General features: G+C 45.2%; 1 protein-coding gene across 1 annotated transcript; it reads right to left on the bottom strand.

Moving 5' to 3' along the window:
• Positions 1-2,328: 2,328 nt before the first annotated feature.
• slx9 (SLX9 ribosome biogenesis factor) lies at positions 2,329-25,748 on the bottom strand. The gene is made up of 6 exons (XM_023809936.1): positions 25,459-25,748; positions 25,230-25,341; positions 5,502-5,570; positions 4,984-5,143; positions 2,949-3,017; positions 2,329-2,726 (listed from the first exon to the last, which is right to left on the bottom strand). The coding sequence occupies exons 1-6, from the start codon at positions 25,660-25,662 to the stop codon at positions 2,600-2,602; spliced, it is 741 nt and encodes a 246-aa protein (XP_023665704.1). The 5' UTR covers positions 25,663-25,748; the 3' UTR covers positions 2,329-2,599.
• Positions 25,749-26,035: the final 287 nt, after the last annotated feature.

Raw genomic sequence — 26,035 nt, 5'->3', positions numbered from 1 at the left:
GGGACCAGCTGACAGCCTCCTGATGAAACATGCAATGCGGCTACTCTGCTAATGCTAACCATAACCAAAAGCAGGAATGGCTGGTATTTGCCTGAAATCCCACACCCGTGGATAACTGGGATGCCAAAAACCAGAGAGGAAAATTCGTTCTTCCATATCACCCTTCTCACTCAGCAGTATGGCCAGGCCTCCAGCAGATATAGATGTAGGGGTGAGCAGGACCACATGGACCATTTGCTGAAGAATAAATGTCTAGGAGAGAGATCCCAAGCCTCATTTTTGGGTTCACTGGTCTGCTGGGCTTCTGGAGTACAGCCTGCCTGACACAAACACCACCTTAACCACGAGAGCAGTTAATGAGACCCAACAAGGTACATAACATTCAGCAGAGTCGCTCCAAATGGGGCCAGGCCAGTTCCCACAGACCAGTGACTGCACATAATTCTGTCCTTCGGCACCAGGATATTCAATAAACAGAACGATAACCATCACTGTGTGTAATTGTTAACAGCTAAAGGCATGTTATGCTTAACAGCACACCCAGCACGGGCACACAGCGAGTGCTGCAAGGAACCCTGCTTATTCTTAGGCCACAGGGGACCAACACTGACTTGAAGGGGAAATGTTTCCTTCTCTTGTTTTCCAACAGGATTATCAGATTTATAGAGCAACCCCACAAGTGGAGTAGCTTGTATCTGCACCTGGTGTACTGGTTCCTGGTGGTCTAACCCTAGCTGGATACAGATGGCGCAGAACTGTGGTCTGTGGATTGTCAGGGCTGACTGAACCACCCCATGAACCTGTACATGGGCTGGTCTAGCTGTTTCCCATCGCCTGCCAGTTGATAATGCATGCCTGTGACAGTCAAAGGTGAAGGAGAAGCAGAGACCACCCCCCTCCTTCACCTAGTGGGAAAATCACAAGGGTTCAATGGTCAGTGACAAGCTCGGATACCAGTAGGATGTTTCTTGGTGCATAGCGCCCCTTATAGATCACAGGAATTACAGTTAATATTAGAATCATGCTGGACCTTCTAATGGTACATATCACCTGCGCTGGACCAGCTCTCGCTGGCATCTCTCAGATCCCGCTGATCCCTCAAGGAGCCAATGGTCCTGGTCTTTGTAGTATCCTCCTCCCCCTCAAGTCTTCCTGAAAAACATCTCCACCCAGGCGACATCTACTTCTCCATGAGGCCCAGTCCTAAGCCAAACCACAGGACCCAGCCAAAAGAGGAGCTTTTGTTCTTTTTGTTCTGAGCACAAGCTGGCAACGGAGGAGACCGGAGCTGTGCTCAGGAAAGTGTGGTTCTTTACTACACTGATTCTGTCATCAAGTTCTGCAGCAACTGGCAGAACAACAGAAGTGAACAGAGGAAGGAAACCAGCATAGGAGCCATTGATTAGGCAGAAAGGAGGTCCCAAGGAGCCAGAGGACATTACAGGGGCTAGTGATGCGCATTGTGAGCAAAGCTGTAGCCACAGCATTACCAACATGACTAAACCAGGGCTTCCTGGCACAGACAGACAGGCATATGGCGCTGCCAATTATCTCTGTGCCATGCTAGCGTTAAAATAAACACAAAACCTGGAGGAATTTTCAGGCAGAAAACTCTGTAGGCCTTTTCTCATCAGGGCTGAACCCGCTGAGGAAGTCTCGATGTGTACGCAAAACCCCATCCACCCGAATCCCTCTCAATGCCGCACCATGGGCTTAAAGCACCCATGAGCTGAAGGCAGAGGAGGTAAACATACAGGGTTTAAATAAAGATTGCTCTAGTGTAAGATGTGTGCAGCTCAAGGCCTCAGGGTGGAGTGCCAGATCTTCATGATTAAATCAGAAGTCCTTCATGGGATTGGGGTAACTTTCCCAACTGCCCCTTAGGAATAGCCCCTCAGCCTCGACATGCCCTCGATCATGAAGTGCCCTAATTAATAGAGTATTTGTCAGGAGCAAAGAGAGGCACGCGGACCAGCTGATCTTCACCCGCATTAATTATTAATCCACAGTGATGCACTGACCAGGGCTCTGTGCCGTTTTTGATTATCTTTGGAAAAAAAGGTCATCCTGGTGGGGCCTCTTCTTCGAGCAGCCCATTCATTCCATCATCACTCTCCCCGACAGTGTCTGACTTTTGCAACCTGACCACGAGCCCAACCGTCCCCGAGTGTCTAGCCTATCAGCTCAGATTTGGCTTGGGGGCTAGGCCCTCTGGAGGGTGCTGGGCAGGGACCTGTGCTATAGTGCAAACCAAAGACGACTTACACCGTAGGCAGAGAAGAGGCCAAAGAGCCGAAGCAAAAATTAAAATACACAAGTGCATCTGAGTGTTTTTAAGGATATTCATATATTTATTATTTCTCCAAAAATATATCAATCATGACTCCATGATGACACTGGCTAGTGGGGAAACCATAAGGTAGCCTGGAGTAAAAGCCTCATGCTACCCACTCTCTGAAGATCATCACATGGCATTACCTCCTGTGAGAACAATCATCTCTCCGGCATTCAAAGAGAGGGCATCACTTTCAAACACTGACCCCTGTCTACTGCACACCAAAGTTCATGCGCATCCGTGGCAAGATCAGGCTTCCTGAGGCTACCTGGGACTCTTCTCCTCTTCTTCCTTCAGCCTCTTCCTCAGGTGCTCGCCAATGGCATACAGTGGGTTCGCTCTGAAGGCGGGATTCTGCAGCATCTCGCTGAACCTGGAGCTTTCTGTTTCCCTGGAAAAAGAAAGATCACTGGTGTGAGCAACATGTCTATAGGAACAGGTGCAAATGTCCTCGAACTTCATGAGGGTGACAGTGACTGGATTCAGATGGGGGGGGGGGGGGGGGGGGCTCTGGACATCACATCAAACAACTAAAGAAAATGTTACTCCTGGTTTTATTGGTGAACATGAGCCAGAATGCTGTGCAGCAGACCAGGCCAGATTGAGTACTTACAGAAGCTTCCGCTTTTGTACTGGCTTCATCTGTCTGTAATCGGTTGGTTCGGGCTTCTTTTTCACAGGCCTGGGATGGGGGGAGAGGCATGAGTCACATGAACCATGTAGGAAGACAGGACAAGCATCCAGGCAGCAGAAGACCACTGCGGGCGCCAGTCCCGCTGCAGGAAAGCTTGCCTGGCACATGGCGAACAGCGGTAGGTAGGAGCCAGCCAGCACATGTGTGGAAGAGATTCGGAAATGGAAACACCAACGATGGCCAAGTGACCTCAATGTGACCCTGGTGTCTTTCCACCATCCACCAATGCTGCCGCTGCTGCCCAAGGTGGGATCGGTGGCCCGGAGATTAAAACGTATCCGTGATGGACAACTGTGAGCTCTCAATGGAGGACCAATTACGCTCCAAATGCATGTGGACGTGTCTGACACATGGGGCTGGCTAGCTCCTCTAACCAGACATTCTTGCCATGACGGGAGTCAGATGGTGGATGGTTGCTGAGCACCAACTGCTCCACACACGGTTATTAAATATCCCATGGGGAGTCTGTGTGAGGAGGGCCGGCAGCCATAACGGAGACAAGGACAGCGGGTGGCGGGAGCCCAGAAAGGAAGCCAGCAGTGCCGATTATGCTACGGTGGAGGAAAACACAACAGAAGCACGGAAGGATGGACTTTCTAGGGTAACATGGGACCAAATTCAAATTAGCTGCAATCCAGTCATCAGGGAAGGAGAGCCACATCATAAAGTACATTGTAGGGAGGTGCGCACTGTTTGAGCTATATCACTCATTTCTGGAGCTGTATAACGTAAGCAAGATGGGGGAGGTCGGCCATATAGAAGAGAGCTGCAGAAACTCCATGGGTCATTTCCAGTTGGAAGTGAGTGCATCACCCCAGAAGGGCGGTTTATCTGTTGTGCAGCAGGAGTGAGTAAAACACAGGACAGCATCTCTGCAGCTCGAGGAGGAAGGTCCTCAGCAGGAAGCCCTCAGCAGGAAGCCTGCAAGGTTGCAGTCTTCACAGGACTGCTCAGAAAAACCCTGAGTTTTTGTTCTCTGCATCACCTATAAAGGCATTGTCACAGATGCCTGGTAATATGATCACCTTAACCCAAAAGGACCCACAAGCTGCAGTCCCCTGTGACCACCCAACCACCCCACACCAGACCAGACATTCAGCACATGGCATTTCACTCTTTACTGGGGGAACAGAACAAATGGATGCAGGACATAATTAAACTCAGGAACAGGCCAAGGGACAGCCACCTGCCCAGTGCTTTTAAAATTGATCCAGTGATTACATTTTTGCCATGAAAAATTCAAGTGGTCCCATTAACAAGCTGCCACTGGCTTTGGGGGTGCATTTTAACCAGAGGGGAGTCAAGATCATGATCTGAGGGTGTGGCTGCATTTTCCAAGCCTCCTCACAGCCAAGCCCTTAAGTAAGTATTCCAAAATTAAGTCACCCTAATTGAACTGACTGAATGAACAGCATAACAGAAATCACACTCTTCACCCTTCATGGTAAATCAAATAAGGTAAGATGAGCAATAATTACCTCAGAATGATTACAATCAATACTTAAATCAATAAATGATCCCCAATTATTTAGAAAGGGGTTAGGATTAGGCCTAAGTCTGGGCAATACAGACGATATGTACAGTTACTGCCAATGGTGCCAACCCTGGGATTTGAACCAATGACCTTCCAATCGCAGACACAGAGTGTCCTAACCTGCTAAGGCACACACCACTCAGTAAAAGATAACTAAGAAATCAATGGGGGAAAAGCCCCTGTATATATGGCAAGGCTCCCAGGGGGAGGACTTGATTGAGACCATCACAGAGGCGGGCTGTTAGACAGATACCAAAAGACAGAAAAATAAAGGAAGAAATCAAGAAAGCGAACAATAGAAAAAAAAGCAATAACCGAATGTAAGACATAAGAGACAAAACAAAACACAAAACAAAAAAACTAAAAACTAACCCAGAAGCAGGAAGTAAGCCAAGGAGCAGGCAAACAGAAAGTACTCACATGCTGGCCTTCCTGCAGGGGAGGCGCTGGCTGGTGGAGACCAGCTGGGAGAGCTCAGGCAGGGCGTCAGCAAGCAGCTGCATGTCCCCCACTACAGGCGTGGCCCTCCGCCGCGTCAGCGCCACCTGCTGCTCCTTTGCTAGTTTAATGGCACTAATTTCTGCAGGATAGGGGTGAGGGCTTATCTAGTGAGCACTTTTCCATGGAATACGACTGTACAAGCTGGCTTGTGTATAATAATATAACACGTTACATTAAAATAAGTGCAGGTCAATCCATGCAGAGACTATTTTCCATTTACAGCTGGATATTTATTGATTTTTTAAAAGAAATTAAAATTGGCTCAGTATTCACTGACAACACTTTAGTCCAAGTTCTGTGAACCTCTGCATGTGCATGATCCATGGATCCAAAGTAAGCGCTCAATGTGGCCACGAGAGCAATGCTAACCCTGACGGCCTGCAGATAGCATGGCTATGTGCCACAGCCTGTCCACGAGGGGGCGCTGCAGTACTTACTGCTAAGCCATCGCTCCCGCCTCTCCTTAGTCCTCTGCTTCTTGGACTGCAGCTTCTTCTCTGATGGGCCTGCAGCGAGACGTCAGTGTGTGTCAGTCAGAACAGCCCGCGATATGGTGGGGGACATAAGGGGCACTGGACAGGGAGCTTCATTTTGGGTGGGGTGGTCCAGAAAATGACCAGACAGAGGAAGGATTACGATATCATCACGCCACCAGTGCAGCAATGGACAGATGGAATCCTACACCCAGCATGCCCCACCCTGCGCTGCCACCCCAACATAGTGACCTCTAACAGGCATGGTGATGAAAGGCAGATGCTAACTTAGCACAATAGCCACTGCTATTGTGCTATTTATATACTTAACAGTTTATATTTACTATATATTTACAGTTTAACCCCTATTCAGCCCTAACCTTAACCATAAGTAAAGCATTTCGTTTTTTGATTGCATTCACGGATCTTTGTGGGGACCTGAAAAATGGTGAAAATACCCCTAATAACTGGTTTTTACTACATTGTGGGGAACATTTGGTCCCCTCAATGTAATACACATAATACACACACACACACAAACACAAACACCAACACACAGTCCATGTGTTCATATCTTTATGGGGACTCTCCCTTCAGTGGGCTGGCGACCTGCCCAGAGTGTACCCCGCCTCTCGCCCAAAATTGCTGGGATTGGCTCAAGCTTCCCCGCCACCCAGATGGATTAAGCGGTATAGATAATGGATGGATGGATGGACTCTCCATTCATTTGTATGGACATAACCCTAATGCTAACTATGACAACCCTATCCCTAACCATAAGTAACTAAATACAAGACTTGGCATTTTTAGTTTTACAAGACTTTTGGTGATTTTAGTTTTTTGATTGCATTCACAGATTTTTATAAAATTGAGGTTAATCTCGTGGGGACCGAAAAAATGTCCCCACAAGGTTAAAAATTACAGGTTTTTATCACATTGTGGGGAGATCTGGTCCCCGCAATATAATAATTACAAACACACACGTGCACACACAAGCCAGGTGTCACTTTGCTTTCCATGCCAACATCCTATTATGGCCTGTGTTCCAATCCCAAAAGCCCCAAAACAAACACAAACAAACACGTGCAAATAAGTTAAAGCCCCCCCCACACAAATGGCTGGGTTTGGGTCCAGCAGGTGGACTACATCTGCGCACCACCCAACACCACCACATTTCACTTTCTAATGGGCCGGACTGAGTTCGCCATAAATCAACCACAAAAATTTCTTGAAGCTTCATAAGTGAATTCATTACACAAATGGACTCGCATCTAATCTAATTCATAGCTAATTACGCAGAGGTCATGCATGTGCAGATGGCAGACACCGACAGATTCCTGACACTAATTAAAAGTACAGGAAACGGGAGAGAGGGAGCAGTAGCGTCAAAATGCAGTGCAAAGAGGTGGAGAAAGGAAAGAGAAGTGTTCTCCATGGAGGGGGAGCGTGGCCTATCGATGGGGCCCACCTCTGCCACTATGAGAGGACGCCCCCATGTTGGTGCTGATGAGCAGAATGCACCAAGGGACGCTCCATAGAGCTACAGTGACCGAAGCACTGCTTCACCACCCATCTCTGAGATAATCAGGAGAACTTCCGGGATCAGCAGGGAACACCATTCTTCCTTATCCTTCCACCCATCAGTGATCCTCCCACGGTCCCAGACCTGCTTCAGGGGACATCTGCATACCACCACAGAGCTCCGTGGAGACAGGACACCACAGGACGGAGGAATTAGGTGGCTCCAGTGAGATACAGAGGACGCTGTGATTGTCTCCCTGAACCTTCCTCTGCCCCCCTTCAGGACCAGCCCAACTCATTTACTCCACAGACAGAGCATCGGTCAGAAGGTAACATGATGTTATAGCTGACTGAACATCGGTAGTCAGAAGTAACATGATGTTATAGCTGACAGCGCATCGGTAGTCAGAGGTAATGTGTTGGTATAGTTGACAGAGTAACGGTAATCAAAGTAATGCAATATTATACCTGACAGATTATCATAGTCAGAGGCAATGCAATGTTACAGCTAACAGAGCCCTTTTAACAACAAGAGAAATTGCAAGTCAGCAGCTGTCAGGAGCTAAGTTGAGCTTCATCATTTATGATATGGAGGTGTGGGGAGGGGGAGACTGAAGCTCCACCAGGAGAAGCTGAACCACATGCTCAATGGCTTTGCCAGGCATTTACTCATCACCACGGTATGGAGTGCGTCGGCACCCTAAACACCAAATAGCAGAAGCCTCAGCAATGACTCAGCTCCGCAGCACTCTGCCACTAAGGTCACCACTCAGGCCTTTAGAGGGCGCTCTTCCCCGAAGCTCAGCTGTGACTGAAATCAGAACATTTCTACTGAGTAAGGAATCCACCAGTTAGCAGAGGAAATACTTAAAAGCCCTCAGAGCAGGGGTCGGCAACCTTTTTGACATGGAGTGCCAATTATATATTTTCTTGTTAGTCCGCGTGCCATGTTAACGACGGGGGTGCTACCATCGAGTAGTCAAACCAAAGCAGCAGGCGCGCCAAGCAACAGCCAATGACATTTCAACATCATAGAAGACGTCTGAAAATTTTTTATGTGTTTAATAATTAGGGTTATGATCTAGAGACCTGCGCGGGACAAATTTTTCAGTCCCGCTCCTGCCCACTCCCGCAAAAAAATATATATTATTTTCTCCAGCTCCCACCCGTATTCAAGTTTTGTCCCGCTCCCGCCCGCAAAATCCCGCATGTAAACATATAAGTAGTTTTATTTTTACCACTTCTGCCCACTACTCTGTTATTTGTTTCACTTGCTTCCCTTTTGAGTATATATAAAAAAGAAACGGAAAATAAACAAATATGATTTGTTTTATTTGAGTTTAATTAAATGGAATGATGAACATGGACATGAACGAGGAGCTTTTCAGAACATAGAAATACACTCAGAACAGTTAGAAATAGGCTAATAATATTGCAATGAAACAAAATAATAATAAACGTTGATTTCTCAAGTGGTCAAACAGAAAAGCATTTGGCCTAATACTGCTTCAGAGCGTTAGTCTTTAATTTAGTCGTTCTTGTTGCTTTTGTGTAGTAGATAAATAATAGAGTACTTGTTTTTAATAAATTAATTTTAAGATAATTCCATTTTGCGGGAGTCCCGTGATTAATTCTATTCTCCCGCAACCTGCACATACATGAGGACCTTACCGCCCGCACCCGCATTCACCCATCAAATCTTGTCCCGCGCTGCACTCGGTGCATTGGGTCCCGCGGTACTCCCGTGGGAGTGCAGGTCTCTATTGTGATCATCATCAGCGTGCCACCCGAAATTCCTCCACGTGCCAGTTGTGGCACGCGTGCCTAGGGTTGCCGACCCCTACCTCAGAGGGTCCCCTTTGTCCTGGTTGTTGGTACAATTTCAAATCATCATGCAAATACAAATTACACACTACAGAATGATGGAAGGTGGACAGAAACTCAGGCAATACTTAAAAGCAACAGCTAACTTAAACAGGGGGCAAGACACAAATGAATACCTCCCAAAATCAGCTGACGAGATGTGCTCCAAGTGTGCACGTGGGTAAATAAGTCATGTGGTAAAACAGAGACATCACTGAAATGAGAAGTCTTGCTGCTTGACCACTTCCAGGGGCCCAAGATGGAAGGGGTGTTTTTGGGTTATTTTAGTCCCAGATCGTGCTCGGTCAGGAGTATATAGGAAAACGGCATGCCGCTAAACTGTAATCACATGTGAACACATCAGAGACAAGGCAGCAGCAGTGCAGGCTTGGCAGTGTGGTCCCCATTTTGGGGGGAGGGGGGGTCACATATGTGCCATAACGATGTGTTTCAGACGGGGGGATGCCAAGTCATGGCCAAGCCAGCCAACGAGGCCCACTTAAAACCCATGTGCACCCTTTGACAGAACACCCCCAGTTACACCCCCCACCCTCCCTGCCTCCCGTGCCAGAAACACCCCCTAACCGATTTAACGAGCTGGCACCCAGGCAGGAATGTGACCTTCTCACTTCTTGTACGACGCCAACCCACCTTTCAGTTCCCTACTTATTCTGATTGGCTGCTCGCAGAGCGCATACCCCATGCCTATTTGATGCCCTCGTGAAGTGACCATGCCAGTCATCTCAATGTCAGTTGTGCACCAGCCAGGTAGATCAGCCAAGGTCACGCTAAGAACCAAGCAGGTGAACCAGATATGTGAAATTCCAGGCTTAAGGAGGAAAGGGGCGGGACTCTTTGAAAATGGGAGGGGCATGTCAGAAGTTGTCAGCGTAACCAAAGCCAGCAAAACAACGGGGTAAAAAAAAAAAAAAAGGGGGGGGGGACGGGTACGTCAGCTTGTGAGTTGTGTGCTTAAAAATACACATCCACGAACTTCAGAGAGCCCCAATCACCTACTGAGTCCGTGGGTAGGGGATGGGGGCCGCAGCTGCCGCCGCCCCCACCGTCCATGATGTACCGTGCGGGAAGCAGATAGAGCCAGAATGTCTCAGAGCATGACTGTCTGACCCGATTCCCCCTTATCTCATGTGGCGCCACACCAATACCCACACAGACAGACATGCACCACATAACATTTTCCTAAGTTTCCTAAGTTATCTGAAAATGCAGCCTCACAAAAAACATGGTCGCCCACCAGCAAGCCACAGTGTAACCTTGATCTAGATCTAAGCCCGGTGGTCCCCCTTCCAACCCTGTTCTGGGCAGAATTGACCCACAGCAGGTTTCAAGCTAAATGACGTCCAACAAGGCCGACTTCGGCGCTCACCTCCAAGAGAGAAGCCGCTGTTATTCCCACACCGGGCAGCCACAGTGACGTTTCATAGGCCAGTTATCATCATGCTCAGAAAAAAAATAAACATGATTCCGGAAATGAAGCAGGGAAGCATGGAAGAAAGCAAATGTCAGAGGCTGACATCCACAGGTTCAGATAGCACCGCCTGACAGCAACCATGAGTGTACCACTATTCCAGTACCCCAGGAAGGCAACATCATTGCTTTGAAAAGAGAGAATAAAGGACAAAGGTCAGGCACCAGGGGCAGTTCCTCGGGGAGGGTTGGGCAGTGGTGGGAACACAAAAGTAAGCACATTTTCTGATGGACTCAAAGCGGGTGTGTGTATTCGAATCGCTTCAGTTAGTGAAAAGTGAATTTAATGATAGAAAAACATAATCAAGCTTGAGGAACCAAGACAATCTGAACAAGTAAGTTACATATTGTAAAAACTGTTAAATGTAACTGCAAAGCCTTGCATAAATAACTAATCGGTTTTCAAAATTGTGTTTTGCTTCTTAATGCTGGGAATCCTGTGTAAGTAATACTTGGAAGACATAATCAAATGCATCTGCCCCCCCTAGCAAAACAGCTGGCTCCATTGTTGAAATATTCTAGAACCTCCACTGTCAGTCACCCGGAGAATCAAGGATCTAAAGTGAAAGGCTGAAGGTACCAGACAGTTGACAAGACACAGCATGCTAATTAAAATGCAGCCAATTAGAGCACTTTGGGTTCAGTTTGTCTGCTCAGTTTGAAACGTTCAGCGGGGCGATATGGGAGGTATTCACACACAGATCCCAGGTATACAGCAGCAGCCAGGATGAGTCTGGTCCTGGACAGATTCCTGATTCACAGCCATCAATGCACAGAAAACCCTGTCTCATCAAAGCTCTCCAAAATCTCCCAAACCTCTCTCAGAACTCGCTGATACCCCCCAGTGGTGTCTGCTGTAGGGCTGTACGATTCTGAAAAAAAAATGTGAATCATGATTCTTTAGCTTAAAATTGAGACCACAATTCTCTGTAATAGTTTTTTTCTTTATTTTTTTTATTTCACCCACTGCAAAACAACACAACAAAACATGACTGTGCCAACCATATGACCAGCATACCAACTTTTGAAAAAAGAAAGGAAATGCTCGATTGGCCATTCAATTAGGGTAACCAAAAGAGCCATACCAAAAGTTCCAGCAACAAAAGTGCAAGTGGGGACATTTACATTTTTGGTACTTCAGTACTTTGGGATGGGACTTGAAACGTTTTCTTTGTCGAACGGTTATGCAAATAGCCTGCCTCTGAAACGGAATACTTGTTTAGAAAAATTGCGAACTCAGAAAACAACGTTAAATGAGGTAAACAACAACAACAATAATAATAATAATAATAATAATAATAATAAAAATAATAATAATAATAATAACTAGTAACTGCAAGCAGTGACTGAAGGGTCCAAAGCGTAGGAAGATCATCCAGTAGAGGAGTAATGTTGGAGAACTGGAGTACTGAGTGTCATTGGTGGCCAGTGTATTAAAAAGTCAGACAGAACTAAATAGTCCTGTAACAGGATGACGATCTTTGAGTCTAGGCCTAACAGGTCAGCAGATGTAACCTTGTGTAGGACAGAATGTAGAACCCTCTGGTAGAGTGACTGAGCCCGACTGAATGTCTGGTTTGGATTAGAGTACTAGTTAGAAATACGCACCTTCCTACCTAATGTGGTAAGTCTAGATCTTACAAGTTAAGGTTTGTTTGTATTGGCTGTGTGAACTTTAACTGGCTTGCATATTCAGAACAACATTGCTCTGTTGGGGGACAGCTCCATATAACAGCAGTACAATCATGCTTTGTCCTTTTGCAGGCTGTTCATTTAGACAGGAGAAGGCCTGAAAGTATTGAATGGTGTTTATGAAATGGAGCACTGACTCCACCTGCTGGCCAATTTATTAAAAATGTCAAAACACTGCTTTGTGCACTGCCTGGCTTATGAATGAATGAAATGGCAGTAAAATAAAAGTCAATTAAAAATATGGACTCATTTGAAGGGAATGGTGAGAAGGTTTTATGAAAAATAAGAACATTTCAGCTGAATTAGCCAAGGTGGGCCATAGACAGATATGGACAGTGGCCGGCACCCCCGTTTGACCGATCAGCACCTTGGAGGGTCTGTCTGGAGTCCAGTACTACAGTACAGTGTCAAATTTAGTGAGGATTGGCTGAAGCGTGCCTGAGATATAACTGCCTGGTTGAAATGGGCATGGGACTGGTGTAGCTTGGGCGTGGTTGGTGGCTATACTCTACAAGCAAGTCAAGCTTTTTTGATGAGTCATCCATAAGAGCGGTGTCCTGATTAACCTGCTACCATAAATACCTAGGTGGGGTGGAGATTGTAGGAGTAATAGAAATATGTAATTTATAGAGTTTTTAAACATCACAAGGAAATGCAAAAGACTGTCATTGGTCAGTAAAGATATCTTGAATTGGCATGACTCACAGAACTTACAGTACAAAGGATTTTGACCAGTAATATGTTACTCAAACAGAAATGAGAAAAATATCAGTTGTACTGGTTTTGCAGGTTTAGGAACATGTTACATTGCTGTAGTGCCACCTATTGCAAATTATGCAAATTAGCAAAAGATCTAAGTCGGTGGAGATTAATAGTTTCACTTATAGGGAATGGCTGCCTGTATTGGGACTAACGGGTCAGGAGTGTTATGCCCAGCTCGTCCGATCCTCGTGTGTGCCACGCCCACCTCGTTACCTCGTGTGAATTCCCGATTGTCACCACCTGTTTCCTGTTTCTCTTGGCTTGTCCTGTGTATTTAGTCCGCGTCTGAGTTAGTCTTCCAAGATTAGTCATTGTATTGTTTAATGTTTGTGGCCTGTCTGTCCGGAATAAACCCCGTATTCCTGTATTTACGGCTCTCTCGACTGCTTTTCCGCTCGTCGTTCCCCGCGATCATAACAGAATGACTAATCTCCCGAACGACGCACCGCAGCTGGAAGAAGACCCATGGCTCATCCTGCTGCATGAGGTGGCGTACTGGCGGGATGAGCCAGAGGTCCAAACGGATCCCCGCTTGGCTGATCTGGCCAACCAGAGCTGGACCCTCCGTCAAGAGGTTACCCCGCTCAACGAAGCGCATGCACTGGCGGAAGTGCGCATCAATCTTCAGCGGCTCATCGGCGACGTGACAGGGACAGAGGCAACCCTGCCTCCACCTACCTGTCCCGGCCGGCAAAAGAAAAAGAGGCGAAGGGGAAAAGGAGAGGAAAAGGAGAGGAAGCCGCCCTGACAATCTTCTTGGGGGCTTGTTATCTCTCCACAGTCTCTCTCCCCGCGGAGTGTCAGGAGGAACCCCTCCTGATTCAGCAGCCCCTGGGGATCATCACAGCGGCGCAGTTACCATCGCCACCAGCCTCCATGTTCCAGGGTGGCTGCCTGGAACATGTGGGGATCGGGTCTGTCTTGGACGCTATCCCGCGGGTCCTGCGATCCCTTAAAGGGACCCAGCCTCGCTGGGAAGCGCCTGACCGGGACGGGCTGGGTGAAGTGCTGCTGCTGCTGCCGCCGCTCTGCCCGCGGCACCATCCGAGGCGCCCCCTGCTGGCCGCGTGCCCAAGGCGCCACCTGCTGGCAGCATGCTCAAGGCGCCACCGGCCCTGCCTGAGGCCGCCGCTCTGCCCGCGGCCCCGCCCGTCCTGCTTGTCCAGCCCGGCTCGCCTGTCCTGCCTGTCCAGCCCGTCCTGCCTGTCCAGCCCGTCCTGCCTGCCTCTCCGGCTGCACCGCCTGCCACCACGCCCGTGGCTCCGGCTGCACCACCTGCCGCCACGCCCCCTGCTCCGCCCGAGTCTCCATCCGCTGCGGCTCTAGTGACTCCATCGCCCTTGTCCCAGCGAGGCCGACACTCCCCAGGACCCCGCCTTTCCGTGTCCCGTAAGGGGAGGGGACACAGGCGTCAGGCCCGGGTCCTGCCGCCCTGCCCCCTGGCTCGCACGTGCGTCCCCTGGCCGTCGCTCGGGTCCTGCGGGTCCACTGGGTTGGCGGTCTCCTCCGGGTTCACTCCTGGCCCTTTTGTTCCGGCTTTCTCCCCTTCTCCTGCGTCTCCTTTCCTGATCTGTTTGTCTACATTTCCCGTTCTGTGTCGGGTCTTGTCCTGGCTTCTGCCCTTGTGTTTGTTCTGCGTGTCTGTTCTGTTTCCGGTGCCCCGCTGATGTTTTGGTTTTGTCTTTCAGGTCCTGTTCCCTCGTCTCGTCCGTCGCCTCCCCTGGGGCACGCACGGTGTGCGCGCCTTTGGGGGGGGGGGGGGTTCTGTTACGCCCAGCTCGTCTGATCCTCGTGTGTGCCACGTCCACCTCGTTACCTCGTGTGAATTCCCGATTGCCACCACCTGTTTCCTGTTTCTCTTGGCTTGTCCTGTGTATTGAGTCCGCGTCTGAGTTAGTCTTCCTAGATTAGTCATTGTATTGTTTAATGTTCGTGGCCTGTCTGTCCGGAATAAACCCCGTATTCCCATATTTACGGCTCTTTCGCCTGCTTTTCCGCTCGTCGTTCCCCGCGATCATAACAAGGAGATATCAGAAGAAGTGGCACTGGATTTTCAGATTTAGAGACACATGTGACATTGCTGTAGCGCCCCCTATTGACTGACCAGCATCAAATTTGGAAGGCCTTTCCCTAGTACTGTCCTACAGTACAAATTCAAGTTTGGTGCTGATCGGCTTAAGCATACTCAAAATACAGCTGTCAGGTAGAAATGGGCATGGCACAGGTATGGTCTGGACATGGCTAGTGGCCGTCCCTTACAGAAAGTTTAAGATTTTTAAAAAAATAATTTGTAATAATAAAAATAGCAAAATTTGATATTTTTTCCACCCTATGACAGAGTAAAAATGTTTTACTGAACCTCCCTGCACTATAATATCCGTATACCGAATTGAAAGTAAGAAAAAGCCTGATCTCAGCTGACAGGCGTAGTAAGAATCGCACATGCACAACATAATAATATACTACAGCCATTTTTCGAATGCAGTACAAAATACCCCGACTTACGCTGTGATGAACTGCCCTCCTGCCACGGATTACAAGAGGGTCTGGCTGCAGTACGTGCACTCTCAACCACTTGCACGCTCTGCTACAAGGGGAAATACACTCACCTAAAGGATTATTAGGAACACCTGTTCAATTTCTCATTAATGCAATTATCTAATCAACCAATCACATGGCAGTTGCTTCAATGCATTTAGGGGTGTGGTCCTGGTCAAGACAATCTCCTGAACTCCAAACTGAATGTCAGAATGGGAAAGAAAGGTGATTTAAGCAATTTTGAGCGTGGCATGGTTGTTGGTGCCAGACGGGCCGGTCTGAGTATTTCACAATCTGCTCAGTTACTGGGATTTTCACGCACAACCATTTCTAGGGTTTACAAAGAATGGTGTGCAAAGGGAAAAACATCCAGTATGCGGCAGTCCTGTGGGCGAAAATGCCTTGTTGATGCTAGAGGTCAGAGGAGAATGGGCCGACTGATTCAAGCTGATAGAAGAGAAACTTTGACTGAAATAACCACTCGTTACAACCGAGGTATGCAGCAAAGCATTTGTGAAGCCACAACACGCACAACCTTGAGGCGAATGGGCTACAACAGCAGAAGACCCCACCGGGTACCACTCATCTCCACTACAAATAGGAAAAAGAGGCTACAATTTGCACGAGCTCACCAAAATTGGACAGTTGAAGACTGGAAAAATGTTGCCTGGTCTGATGAGTCTCGATTTCTGTTGAGACATTCAAATGGTAGAGTCAGAATTTGGCGTAAACAGAATGAGAACATGGATCCATCATGCCTTGTTACCACTGTGCAGGCTGGTGGTGGTGGTGTAATGGTGTGGGGGATGTTTTCTTGGCACACTTTAGGCCCCTTAGTGCCAATTGGGCATCGTTTAAATGCCATGGCCTACCTGAGCATTGTTTCTGACCATGTCCATCCCTTTATGACCACCATGTACCCATCCTCTGATGACTACTTCCAGCAGGATAATGCACCATGTCACAAAGCTCGAATCATTTCAAATTGGTTTCTTGAACATGACAATGAGTTCACTGTACTAAAATGGCCCCCACAGTCACCAGATCGCAACCCAATAGAGCATCTTTGGGATGTGGTGGAACGGGAGCTTCGTGCCCTGGATGTGCATCCCACAAATCTCCATCAACTGCAAGATGCTATCCTATCAATATGGGCCAACATTTCTAAAGAATGCTTTCAGCACCTTGTTGAATCAATGCCACGTAGAATTAAGGCAGTTCTGAAAGCGAAAGGGGGTCAAACACCGTATTAGTATGGTGTTCCTAATAATCCTTTAGGTGAGTGTATATCCGTGTAATTGTTTTATGACTGCGATATGAAATGATATTCTCAAAAATTATTGTACATTTTATTAGAGATGTTCATTTCGGATAGTGAACGCTCCGCAGTCGAAGTGCAAACAGTTAAGGATTTATGTAAATTGCCAAACTTTCACAAAAATTAACCATACATTTAATCCTCCAGCGCCAAGTCTTCTTAACTAGCGGGTGCGGCACAGCCTACATCATCCATGTAACAAAATTTTGTTTTTTTGTATGAGACTAGGGATGGCAAAAACTAAAAAAATTCTTGACCGACCACCGAGCCTCAGTAGCCGGTTGAAACCGGTTAACCGATTAGTTTAAAATATGGTACGCTATTTGAAATAACAGCCATTTCGAGCCGCGCCTGCAATTTCGCAACTCTGTCGCATCTCTCTGCCGCTCTGCCTCCCGCACACACACACACACACACACTGCCACTCATGTCACTTTTTTAAAATCCCCTACAGCGCGAAACATGAGTCCCGCAAACGCGGCGCCGAAGAGCTTGTTGTATGTAATCGTAGGACAAATGGCTCCTTAGTTTCAAATGGTTTGGGTACAAGGTGATCGCTTTGAAAATAAAGGCGTTTGTCTAGGTTAGAAGCTCATTTGAAACATTGCCACGGCTCATTTAAGAAAATGACAGCTCCGAAGAGACGCCGCTTTAGTTGAGGTAGTGCTAACCATAATAAAGAAAGATGATGATCATCATCACCTTATCGGTTACCACTGAAATGTAGATGTAATGTATTTCCAAATCTAAGCCCATCTTATGCGGAATGTTGCCTAATAGACTGCAACATGATAAAACCAATGGATAAAACAGGCACCTTCAGAATGCGTAAAAGACGCACCGGCCAAGGCAGGTCTAACTCACTGTGTGCCTTCTAATAACGGACAGGACAACTCTGTTGTATAATTAATATTATTTTTTTATTTTTCAAAAAGACAAGTGTCTAGCCTGTTGCCTTTACTTTTCGCAAACCTTGTGAGCGCGCGAACCCAAACGCTGTGACCTCGCGCCAAATGTTTTTATTGGTTTATTAAGTACAAACAGGCGAGTTATGAAAAATTGAGTGTGAGGGATAATTTGTTCACTTAACACAAAAAGATGAGGAATGAGATGGCTAACTGTAGTAGCGTATAGTCCACTGTCTATAATAGCCTAATTTAGATATCACTTTTTTTTTTTTAACCGACTACCGACAACTTTGACCGGTTAACGTTGATACGGTCAACCACCGGTCAAACGGTCATCGGTTAACATCCCTATATGAGACTCAAATAAACTGCAAGTGGCCTGCACACTTTTTAATACATAGTATGGAGAGTGCTGTAACAAAACCAGCACCACTATCGGCTGTATCGAGCATATTTAATTTAGCCTAATTAATGAACGTAGTTGGTTGCACGTGTGGGCACGCCCTCATGAGTTGATAGGCTATGCATCCAAGAGTTTATTTCCTTTACGCTCTCTGTTCTATGCATGTACTACACTGCAAATATTTTAACCGTTTTATTAACCGTTTAAGTGATAGTACTAATCGGTTAAAATTCTTCTTATCAGGTAAATTTTGAACCCCCCATAAATTTAACAATTTATTACATTCACCTCCCCTCATTCTATAAACCTCAACTCATCTTCTAAAGCAGTAGCATTTAATCTGTAATTATAGTCTTTTTGGGGATGAAACATTTGTCATGACTGTACCAAACTAATTTCCCTGAGATATGTCAGCCAGGGCAAGGTACAGCCAAGCTGAGCCACTAAACGGAGAATTACCAAAGGGTACCCTATAGTCTGGGACTCTGCACTGAAAGACATATACGACTTAAAGACGATATAATTATTATACAGTATACTATACATATGTTAATTTTTTCATAGAAAATAAAGGGTCATCTCACGACCAAATCGACAGGTCCCAAGGGCACAGTGTCCCTTGCTGGCAAAACAGCATAGAATGCTGCTCACTCTGTCTTGGCAAAACAAACCAGACCAGGGTTGTGCGGTGAACACAGTGGCTGTGTCTCTGAACCAAATAAATACCAGGAAAACACTCCACACACCTCTGTAAGCTGTTCACACAACTTTGAGATGACTGCCCCTATCTAGACACAAAAGGAAAGTCACTGAAAATCACAGCTACAACTGCAGCTTCACAAAGAACTGAGGTACATTACATCCCATGGACTGTTTGGACCATAAAAAAATTTACTTGTGCCCCCTGTGGCAACTTCTGGAATAACTTAATTTCTAGGAGAAGCACCATCTGTCCATAATCCATGGGTTTTGCCTGTGTAACCGGTGAATTCCTGCCTATACTCTGTGTTGTGTTTGTGGGTGTAATCAGGTGTGTGAGGTGCAGGAGAAAGGGATAAAGCAGATTCCGCTGTTGTTCCTTAGGTTTATTGAGTCCTGTTGGGAACAATTAGAAAGAGGATAAACCTCTCATGTGCTCAGGCCCTCTCGCTCTCTCCCCGTGTGTGCAGTACAGCAACGGGCCAGAGGAAAAACACACACTTTATTCGAACTGAACATAAATGAGAATTAATACAGAAAATAATGTTAATTAAATAAACTAATACAAATGAAAGCATGCCTGTTGGGAACAATTAGAAAGAGGATAAACCTCTCATGCACTCAGGCCCTCTCGCTCTCTCTACACAAGGTATAATGCAAATGCTTACCATAACGTAAGATGCCTGCGGGCAACTACAAGGTTTACACACCAAAAGTTTAAATCAGCGTGATAAATTTATGATAACGACAGTCAGTTATGAAAGCTGCTGGCAACAGGTATAATGGTAAGGGCACCAGCAACTGACTCATACCTTGATGTAATTTGTATAAATAGTGCATTATAACTATTAATTATGTAAGAAAACATAACCTGTTCAAGCCGGATGGGTTGCATCTGAACCGGAGGGGAACCAGTGTACTGGGAAGGCGTATTTGTAGAGTAGTTGAGGAATGTTTAAACTAGGGACTGGGGGGGGGGCAGGGAGGTTAGTTAAGTATGTAACTGGGGGGAAACGGAAAGGCCCAAAAAATCATATTATAAGTAGGCACTGTAATAGGCCTACCCTTTGTTGTCTGTATTTAAACGCCAGGAGTATTAGGAATAAAATTCATGATTTAGAGGCTCTTATCTCATCGGATGATTATCATATTATAGCAATAACTGAAACGTGGTTGAGTGAAAAGGATGGACAAGAATATAATATGGAATTATGGATGGTTACACGTTGTTCCGTAAAGACCGTATAGGTAAGAAGGGAGGTGGTGTTGCAGTATATGTAAAGGAAAACTTGCAGGCAAGGGAGCTTACTGATATAAGTAAAAGTACGGAAGCTATATGGGTAAAATTAGATGCTAAAAACCCAAATAGCCTAATTGTCGGTGTTTGTTACAGAGCACCTAATGTAGCTGCCGAGGAAAGCAGATTGTTATACAGTGATATTAGGATTATGAGCAATAAAAATGATGTGGTAGTTATGGGTGATTTTAATCTACTGGGGATGCAGTGGGACATTGTTGCTGGCTCTTCTGAAAATGAACTTGAGATGGTGGAATTAGTACAGGATTGTTTTTTTACTCAGTTTGTTAACACCCCTACCAGGGGAGATGCCATTCTTGATCTTGTTTTCTCTAATAACCAGGACAGGATTGTTAAATTAGACGTTTTAGAACCACTTGACAGTAGCGATCATAACATGGTTAAATTTGAGGTTAAGTTTAGTGCCCGTAGAGCAAAGTCCAAATCAAAAATATATAATGTTAGGAAGGCTAACTTCAATTGTATGAGATTAAAACTAGAAACTGTGAACTGGATGGAGTTAAATAACAAAACTGTTGAAGAGGCATGGGAATTTTTTAAAAGCACATTATTGCAAGTACAAGAGGACTTCATACCTGTTTCCAGCAAGAATAAATCTAGGTGGTTTACTAGGGAAATAAAGTATAAAGTAAGGAGGAAAAGGGCTTTGTTCCAGAAATGGAAAATAACTGATGACAGAATAAAGCAAGAGTATCTAAATCTACAGGCTGAATTAAAAAATGACATTAGACGAGCTAAAAGGAATGTCGAAAGGAAGATCGCACTGGAGGCTAAGGATGACGTTAAAAGTTTCTTCCAGTATTTTAACTCTAAAAGAGCTCTAAAAGCTGAAATTAGTAATCTGCAGGATAGTAAGGGTCTTATAATTGAAAACAACATTGACATAGTAAATGAGTTCAATGATAGTTTTGCACGGGTATTCACTGTTGAGGACACTAGTAACTTACCAGTTCTTATTACTAATCCAACATCGTCTATAACTAATATATATATAACTGAAGCTGATGTTTTGCAAAGCCTAGCTAAGCTCAAAATAAATAAATCACAGGGCCCTGATGGCATCTTACCAATAGTGTTAAAAGAGATGAGGGATATTATTTGCCGACCCTTAACTTTACTGTTTCAAAAATCGTTATCTGAAGGTGTGGTACCTTCTGATTGGAAGCATGCCAACATAACGCCCATTTTCAAAAAAGGGGATAGAAGTAATTTGTCAAACTATAGGCCAATCAATCTAACTTGTATAACTGGTAAAGTTATGGAGGCTATAATCAAAGAGAAAATGGTAGATTACCTGGACTCAAATAACATTTTGAGGGATAGCCAGCATGGATTTAGGAGAGGTAGATCCTGTTTAACAAATCTGTTGGAGTTTTTTGAGGAAGCTACTCAGGAAGTTGATGATAAGAAGGCCTATGATGTCATCTACTTAGATTTCCAAAAGGCTTTTGATGTTGTCCCCCACAAGAGGCTCTCACTTAAACTCAAAGCGACAGGTATTTTAGGAACTGTAGCGACCTGGATTGATAACTGGTTAACGGATAGGAAGCAGCGAGTAGTTATAAGAGGCTCAATGTCACAGTGGGCCTGCGTTCATAGTGGGGTACCGCAGGGTTCAATTTTAGGACCACTATTGTTCCTAATTTACATAAATGATATAGACACCAATATATACAATGGGCAGCGTGTGGTTCAGTGGGCTAAGCCGTGTGCCTGTAATCACAAGGTCGCCGGTTCAAGCCCAGCCTCAGCACGTCTGCGGGTCCTTGAGCAAGACCCTCAACCCCCAGCTACCTGGGCGCTGCTACGGGTGGCTGCCCTTCGCGGACAACTTGCTCTACAAAAGAGCAAGTTGAGGGAGGCGTAAAAACAATTTAATTAATAAAGTGTTCATTATATACAGTAAACTGGTGAAATTTGCAGATGACCCCAAGGTGGGTGGTGTAGCAGATACTGAACTAGCGGCTCAGCAGCTACAGCGGGATCTAAATTTAATTAGTGACTGGGCTGACACCTGGCAGATGAAATTTAACATAGACAAATGTAAGGTACTCCATGTAGGGAGCAGAAATATAAAGTACAGGTATTTTATGGGACCTACGGAAATAAAGGTAGCTGATTATGAGAAAGACCTTGGTGTGTATGTTGATGCTTCCATGTCTCATTCTCACCAGTGCGGGGAAGCAATAAAAAAGGCCAATAGGATGTTGGGGTATATCTCCAGGTGTGTGGAGTTTAAGTCAAGGGAGGTAATGCTAAGATTATACAATTCCTTGGTGAGACCTCACCTAGAATATTGTGTGCAGGTTTGGTCACCATATCTTAAAAAGGACATAGCGGCCTTAGAAAAGGTGCAGCGTAGGGCCACAAGAATGATTCCTGGTCTTAGAGGAATGTCATACGAGGAAAGGTTAGTTGAGCTAAATCTGTTCAGCCTCAAGCAAAGGAGACTGAGGGGGGACATGATCCAGGTCTATAAGATTCTAACAGGTTTGGATGCTGTTCAACCGAATAGTTACTTCAGCATTAGTTCAAATACAAGAACTCGTGGCCATAGGTGGAAATTAGTGGGAGAACATTTCAAACTGGATTTAAGGAAGCACTTCTTTACACAGCGTGTAGTCAGAGTATGGAATAGTCTTCCTGATAACGTAGTGCAAGATGAATCCTTGGGTTCCTTTAAATCAGAGCTAGATAAGATTTTAACAACTCTGAGCTATTAGTTAAGTTCTCCCCAAGAGAGCTCGATGGGCCGAATGGCCAACTCTCGTTTGTATAGTTCTTATGTTCTTATAACACTGATGACGATATGAATGTTCATAAACAGGATGCGGTTTCATCTTAATTCACAGTCTTTTCCTTAATTAATTAGGCATATCATACTTTCAAAGTGCATTAAGGTCCCTTCTGGTTTCATCGGCGACATCGCGGACCTGTCAGTCCCCAAGTCGACTACTATATCCCATCCCAACTACCTAGCTGGCCAGCTTGCAGCTTGTAGTTGCCCGCAGGCATCTTACGTTAGCAAGATAAGTTTGGTGATAATTAATGCAGCTAGCGAATTACTTACATAAAATCCTATTATTTGGGGGGAGCAATAAGTTATCGTAGATAACTCTATCGAAGAGAACTCTATCGGCAGTCTATCGCTCATCCTGCTAGTCCCCGATGTAGAGGGTTGAATTTCGGACCGTATTTTAAACCACTGAAATTGTGGCAGCGTATTTGAAACAGCGATAATAACGGGACTGAATATTGTAAAGTAGAAATAAGAGGACTGAATGTTCCTGCTTGAATAATAAAGATGCGAATAAAACACATGGGATATTTTCAACTGAATTTGTTCTTTTGAAATTTATTTTGAGGCGAAATTAAATTAACTGAATTCATGTGGTTGAATTATAAACATGCACTTTAAAATACGTATGTTTTGGAACTTAATTTTGGATTATTCGATAAGTGTAATTCAACGTGTTTTTTTCATCAACGACTTGGAGAAGGGTCCAGCTGCAGACGCCTGTAGAGTGGAGCTCCACCGGAAATACGTCACCTCCACAGGAAATACGTGATTTTAAGGGGCGTAAAGTGGAGCTCCACAGGAAACACGTGACCAAACTGTGTGTTACAGCGGAATTTCAGTTGTAAAATTCTCAAAAAGTATGTTTTTGTTCATTTATACGCTAGAGAAATTATTATATATATATATATATATATACACAATATATATATATATATATATATATCTGGTCTGATCTAGTTTGTGGAATATATATATTGGTCATAAGATGAGCAGTTATAAACATGCCATACATACGCAATTGCTACTTTCCATACACATTACTAATATATATATTGGTCTTGCCTTAACTGTTATAAACATATACTATATACGATTGCTGGAACAGCGCAAATGCGTACGTATTTTATGTGCATTTGCGCTGATATGACAAGAAATTATTGTGCATTTTAACCTGTATATGCTAATTCGTACTTCATTTGCGGTATATAGGTTGAAATGCACGGTATAGACGTAGTTTACTGTTGATTTCATGTTCGTTGAAGTTTCTGCTTTTTAACATATGTATAAAGTAATGTTATCTGTTATATACATAAACTCAGGTGAAACAAAAAGTGCGTTTTCATGGCTGCCAAATCTCAAGCATGTGGCATGACATTCACGCTTTCAGACTCACGCTGGAAATCTTACGGCAAATCTAAATTCCATTATAAAACCTAAAATTAGCTACATCAAAGGTACATGGTTAAATACAAAAGCAGACAGTGTTGCCCCTAGGTTTGCAGCTTTGGGGAGCAGACGGACACCGCCGGGATTCATGGTGTTCATGTGTTTCTTTTAATGACAGCAGTCAATATAACAACTGAACTAAACATCAGAACATTTCTTTTTACGCAGATATTTTTGTCTGCTTTTCAGATGGTTGACGCGACATATTTTCTGATGCGCGCTCTCTGTCCGCTAGTGGGCGTGTGCTCACCTGTGTGTGCGCTCACGTGTCTATGCGTGCGCATAAGGGCGGAATTCCACCACGCGCGATACAGAGAGCAGAGGAGAATTGTAATTGCGCGACCGTGTACAGACAAAAATTACAAGCTGTTGCTTAAATAAGATGAATAACATTAGGCTATTTAGTTTGTTTAATAAAAGGACAATGTATAGACCTGTTCTATAGGAAAGGTAACCTTAAATGACTTCTGTTGTGATCTGGCGCAATATAGAAAATTAAATTAAATTAACTTGACCTTCAAGGGGGCGGGGCGGGGCGCCCCCTCCCCCCAATATAATGGTAGGGGAAACACTGGACTATTTACAACTGTTACATGTGTGTGCAGACATCTCGAATTGAAAATCTCACACCAGCCAGCTGGCCGAAGTTCTATGTCACGTGATAATAAACATTGTCAAAACGTTTTTGAATTGTACTGAATTAATTTGATTTGACAGTCAGGTACTGATTACATGCAATGTTGATACAACTAAATTTTAGTTATATACCCCTGATTTACAAGGTAATAAATCTCTTACATACATATAAATGTATGTGTAGACTTATCTCGAATTGAAAATCTCACTCCAGCTAAAGTTGTCAACTCTGCGCTAAGCGTCTGCAGACACATCCCCACTGCTCGAGACATTTCTGTGCAACCTGTTGCCAGCAGATACCTGTGTGACTCGAAGTGTCTGCTGGTTTCTGCTCAGTCTTCAGTGTCTGGACCAGAGCTTCTGGGCTGATTTCAGTGCCGGCGAAAACAGCAGACGGAAAAGTATCCGGCATCTAAAAAAGCATTTAAAGGCGCATTAAACCCTCCACAACTTGCAAATAAATGGTCACGACGTAATGTTTTCACTTTCTGCTTCTCCATAGTCCCTGTGTCCTGCTAGTCAGTGGTACCTTCATTCTGCCTCCTGGTTTAGGCTTGGGGCTGCCGGCCGCACTCCTATTGCTGTCGTACAGTGGACACTTAATAAGGACATCCCCTTCGGCCGCCGTCGGCGCCTTTTCCAAGCCCGGCGCTGCGGACACTTCATCCCCATGGTTACATTTTACCGCCCTTTGGTGGAGCTTTTGCCGGACACGTTTTATCTTTCCCACCATTCTGGGTTTTATCTAAAACAGCGCTTGACCGCTAACAACACCAACGTGCACTGCTCGGGTGTTACACAAAAGACGTACCGGCTGGCACTGAGTATCCCTCTTATCAGTTCCGATGTATTTACACGAAATATCCAGCAGATGGAGCATGTCTGATTCGCTTTTACGTAAGTGTCGCCCGCAATTCAAAGTACGCGTTTTTATTTAGAAAAAGGGGCAAGTTTTGGTCATGGTGAAGAGGTACACCAGGAGAAATCATTCACATTTATTGTTCACTTAAGTGAGAACTGACTGGGAGATGGACACCTGTGCTGGCAGGTGATAAATGAAGATTCTAAGTGATCATTTGTCCATCCTGCAATCATTTCTGAGGTTT

This window comes from Paramormyrops kingsleyae, unplaced genomic scaffold, assembly GCF_048594095.1.
Source record: "Paramormyrops kingsleyae isolate MSU_618 unplaced genomic scaffold, PKINGS_0.4 ups232, whole genome shotgun sequence".
NCBI classification, from domain to species: domain Eukaryota; kingdom Metazoa; phylum Chordata; class Actinopteri; order Osteoglossiformes; family Mormyridae; genus Paramormyrops; species Paramormyrops kingsleyae.
Note: the sequence above shows the minus strand (reverse complement) of the source record. Positions and strands in the feature narration are given on the sequence as shown.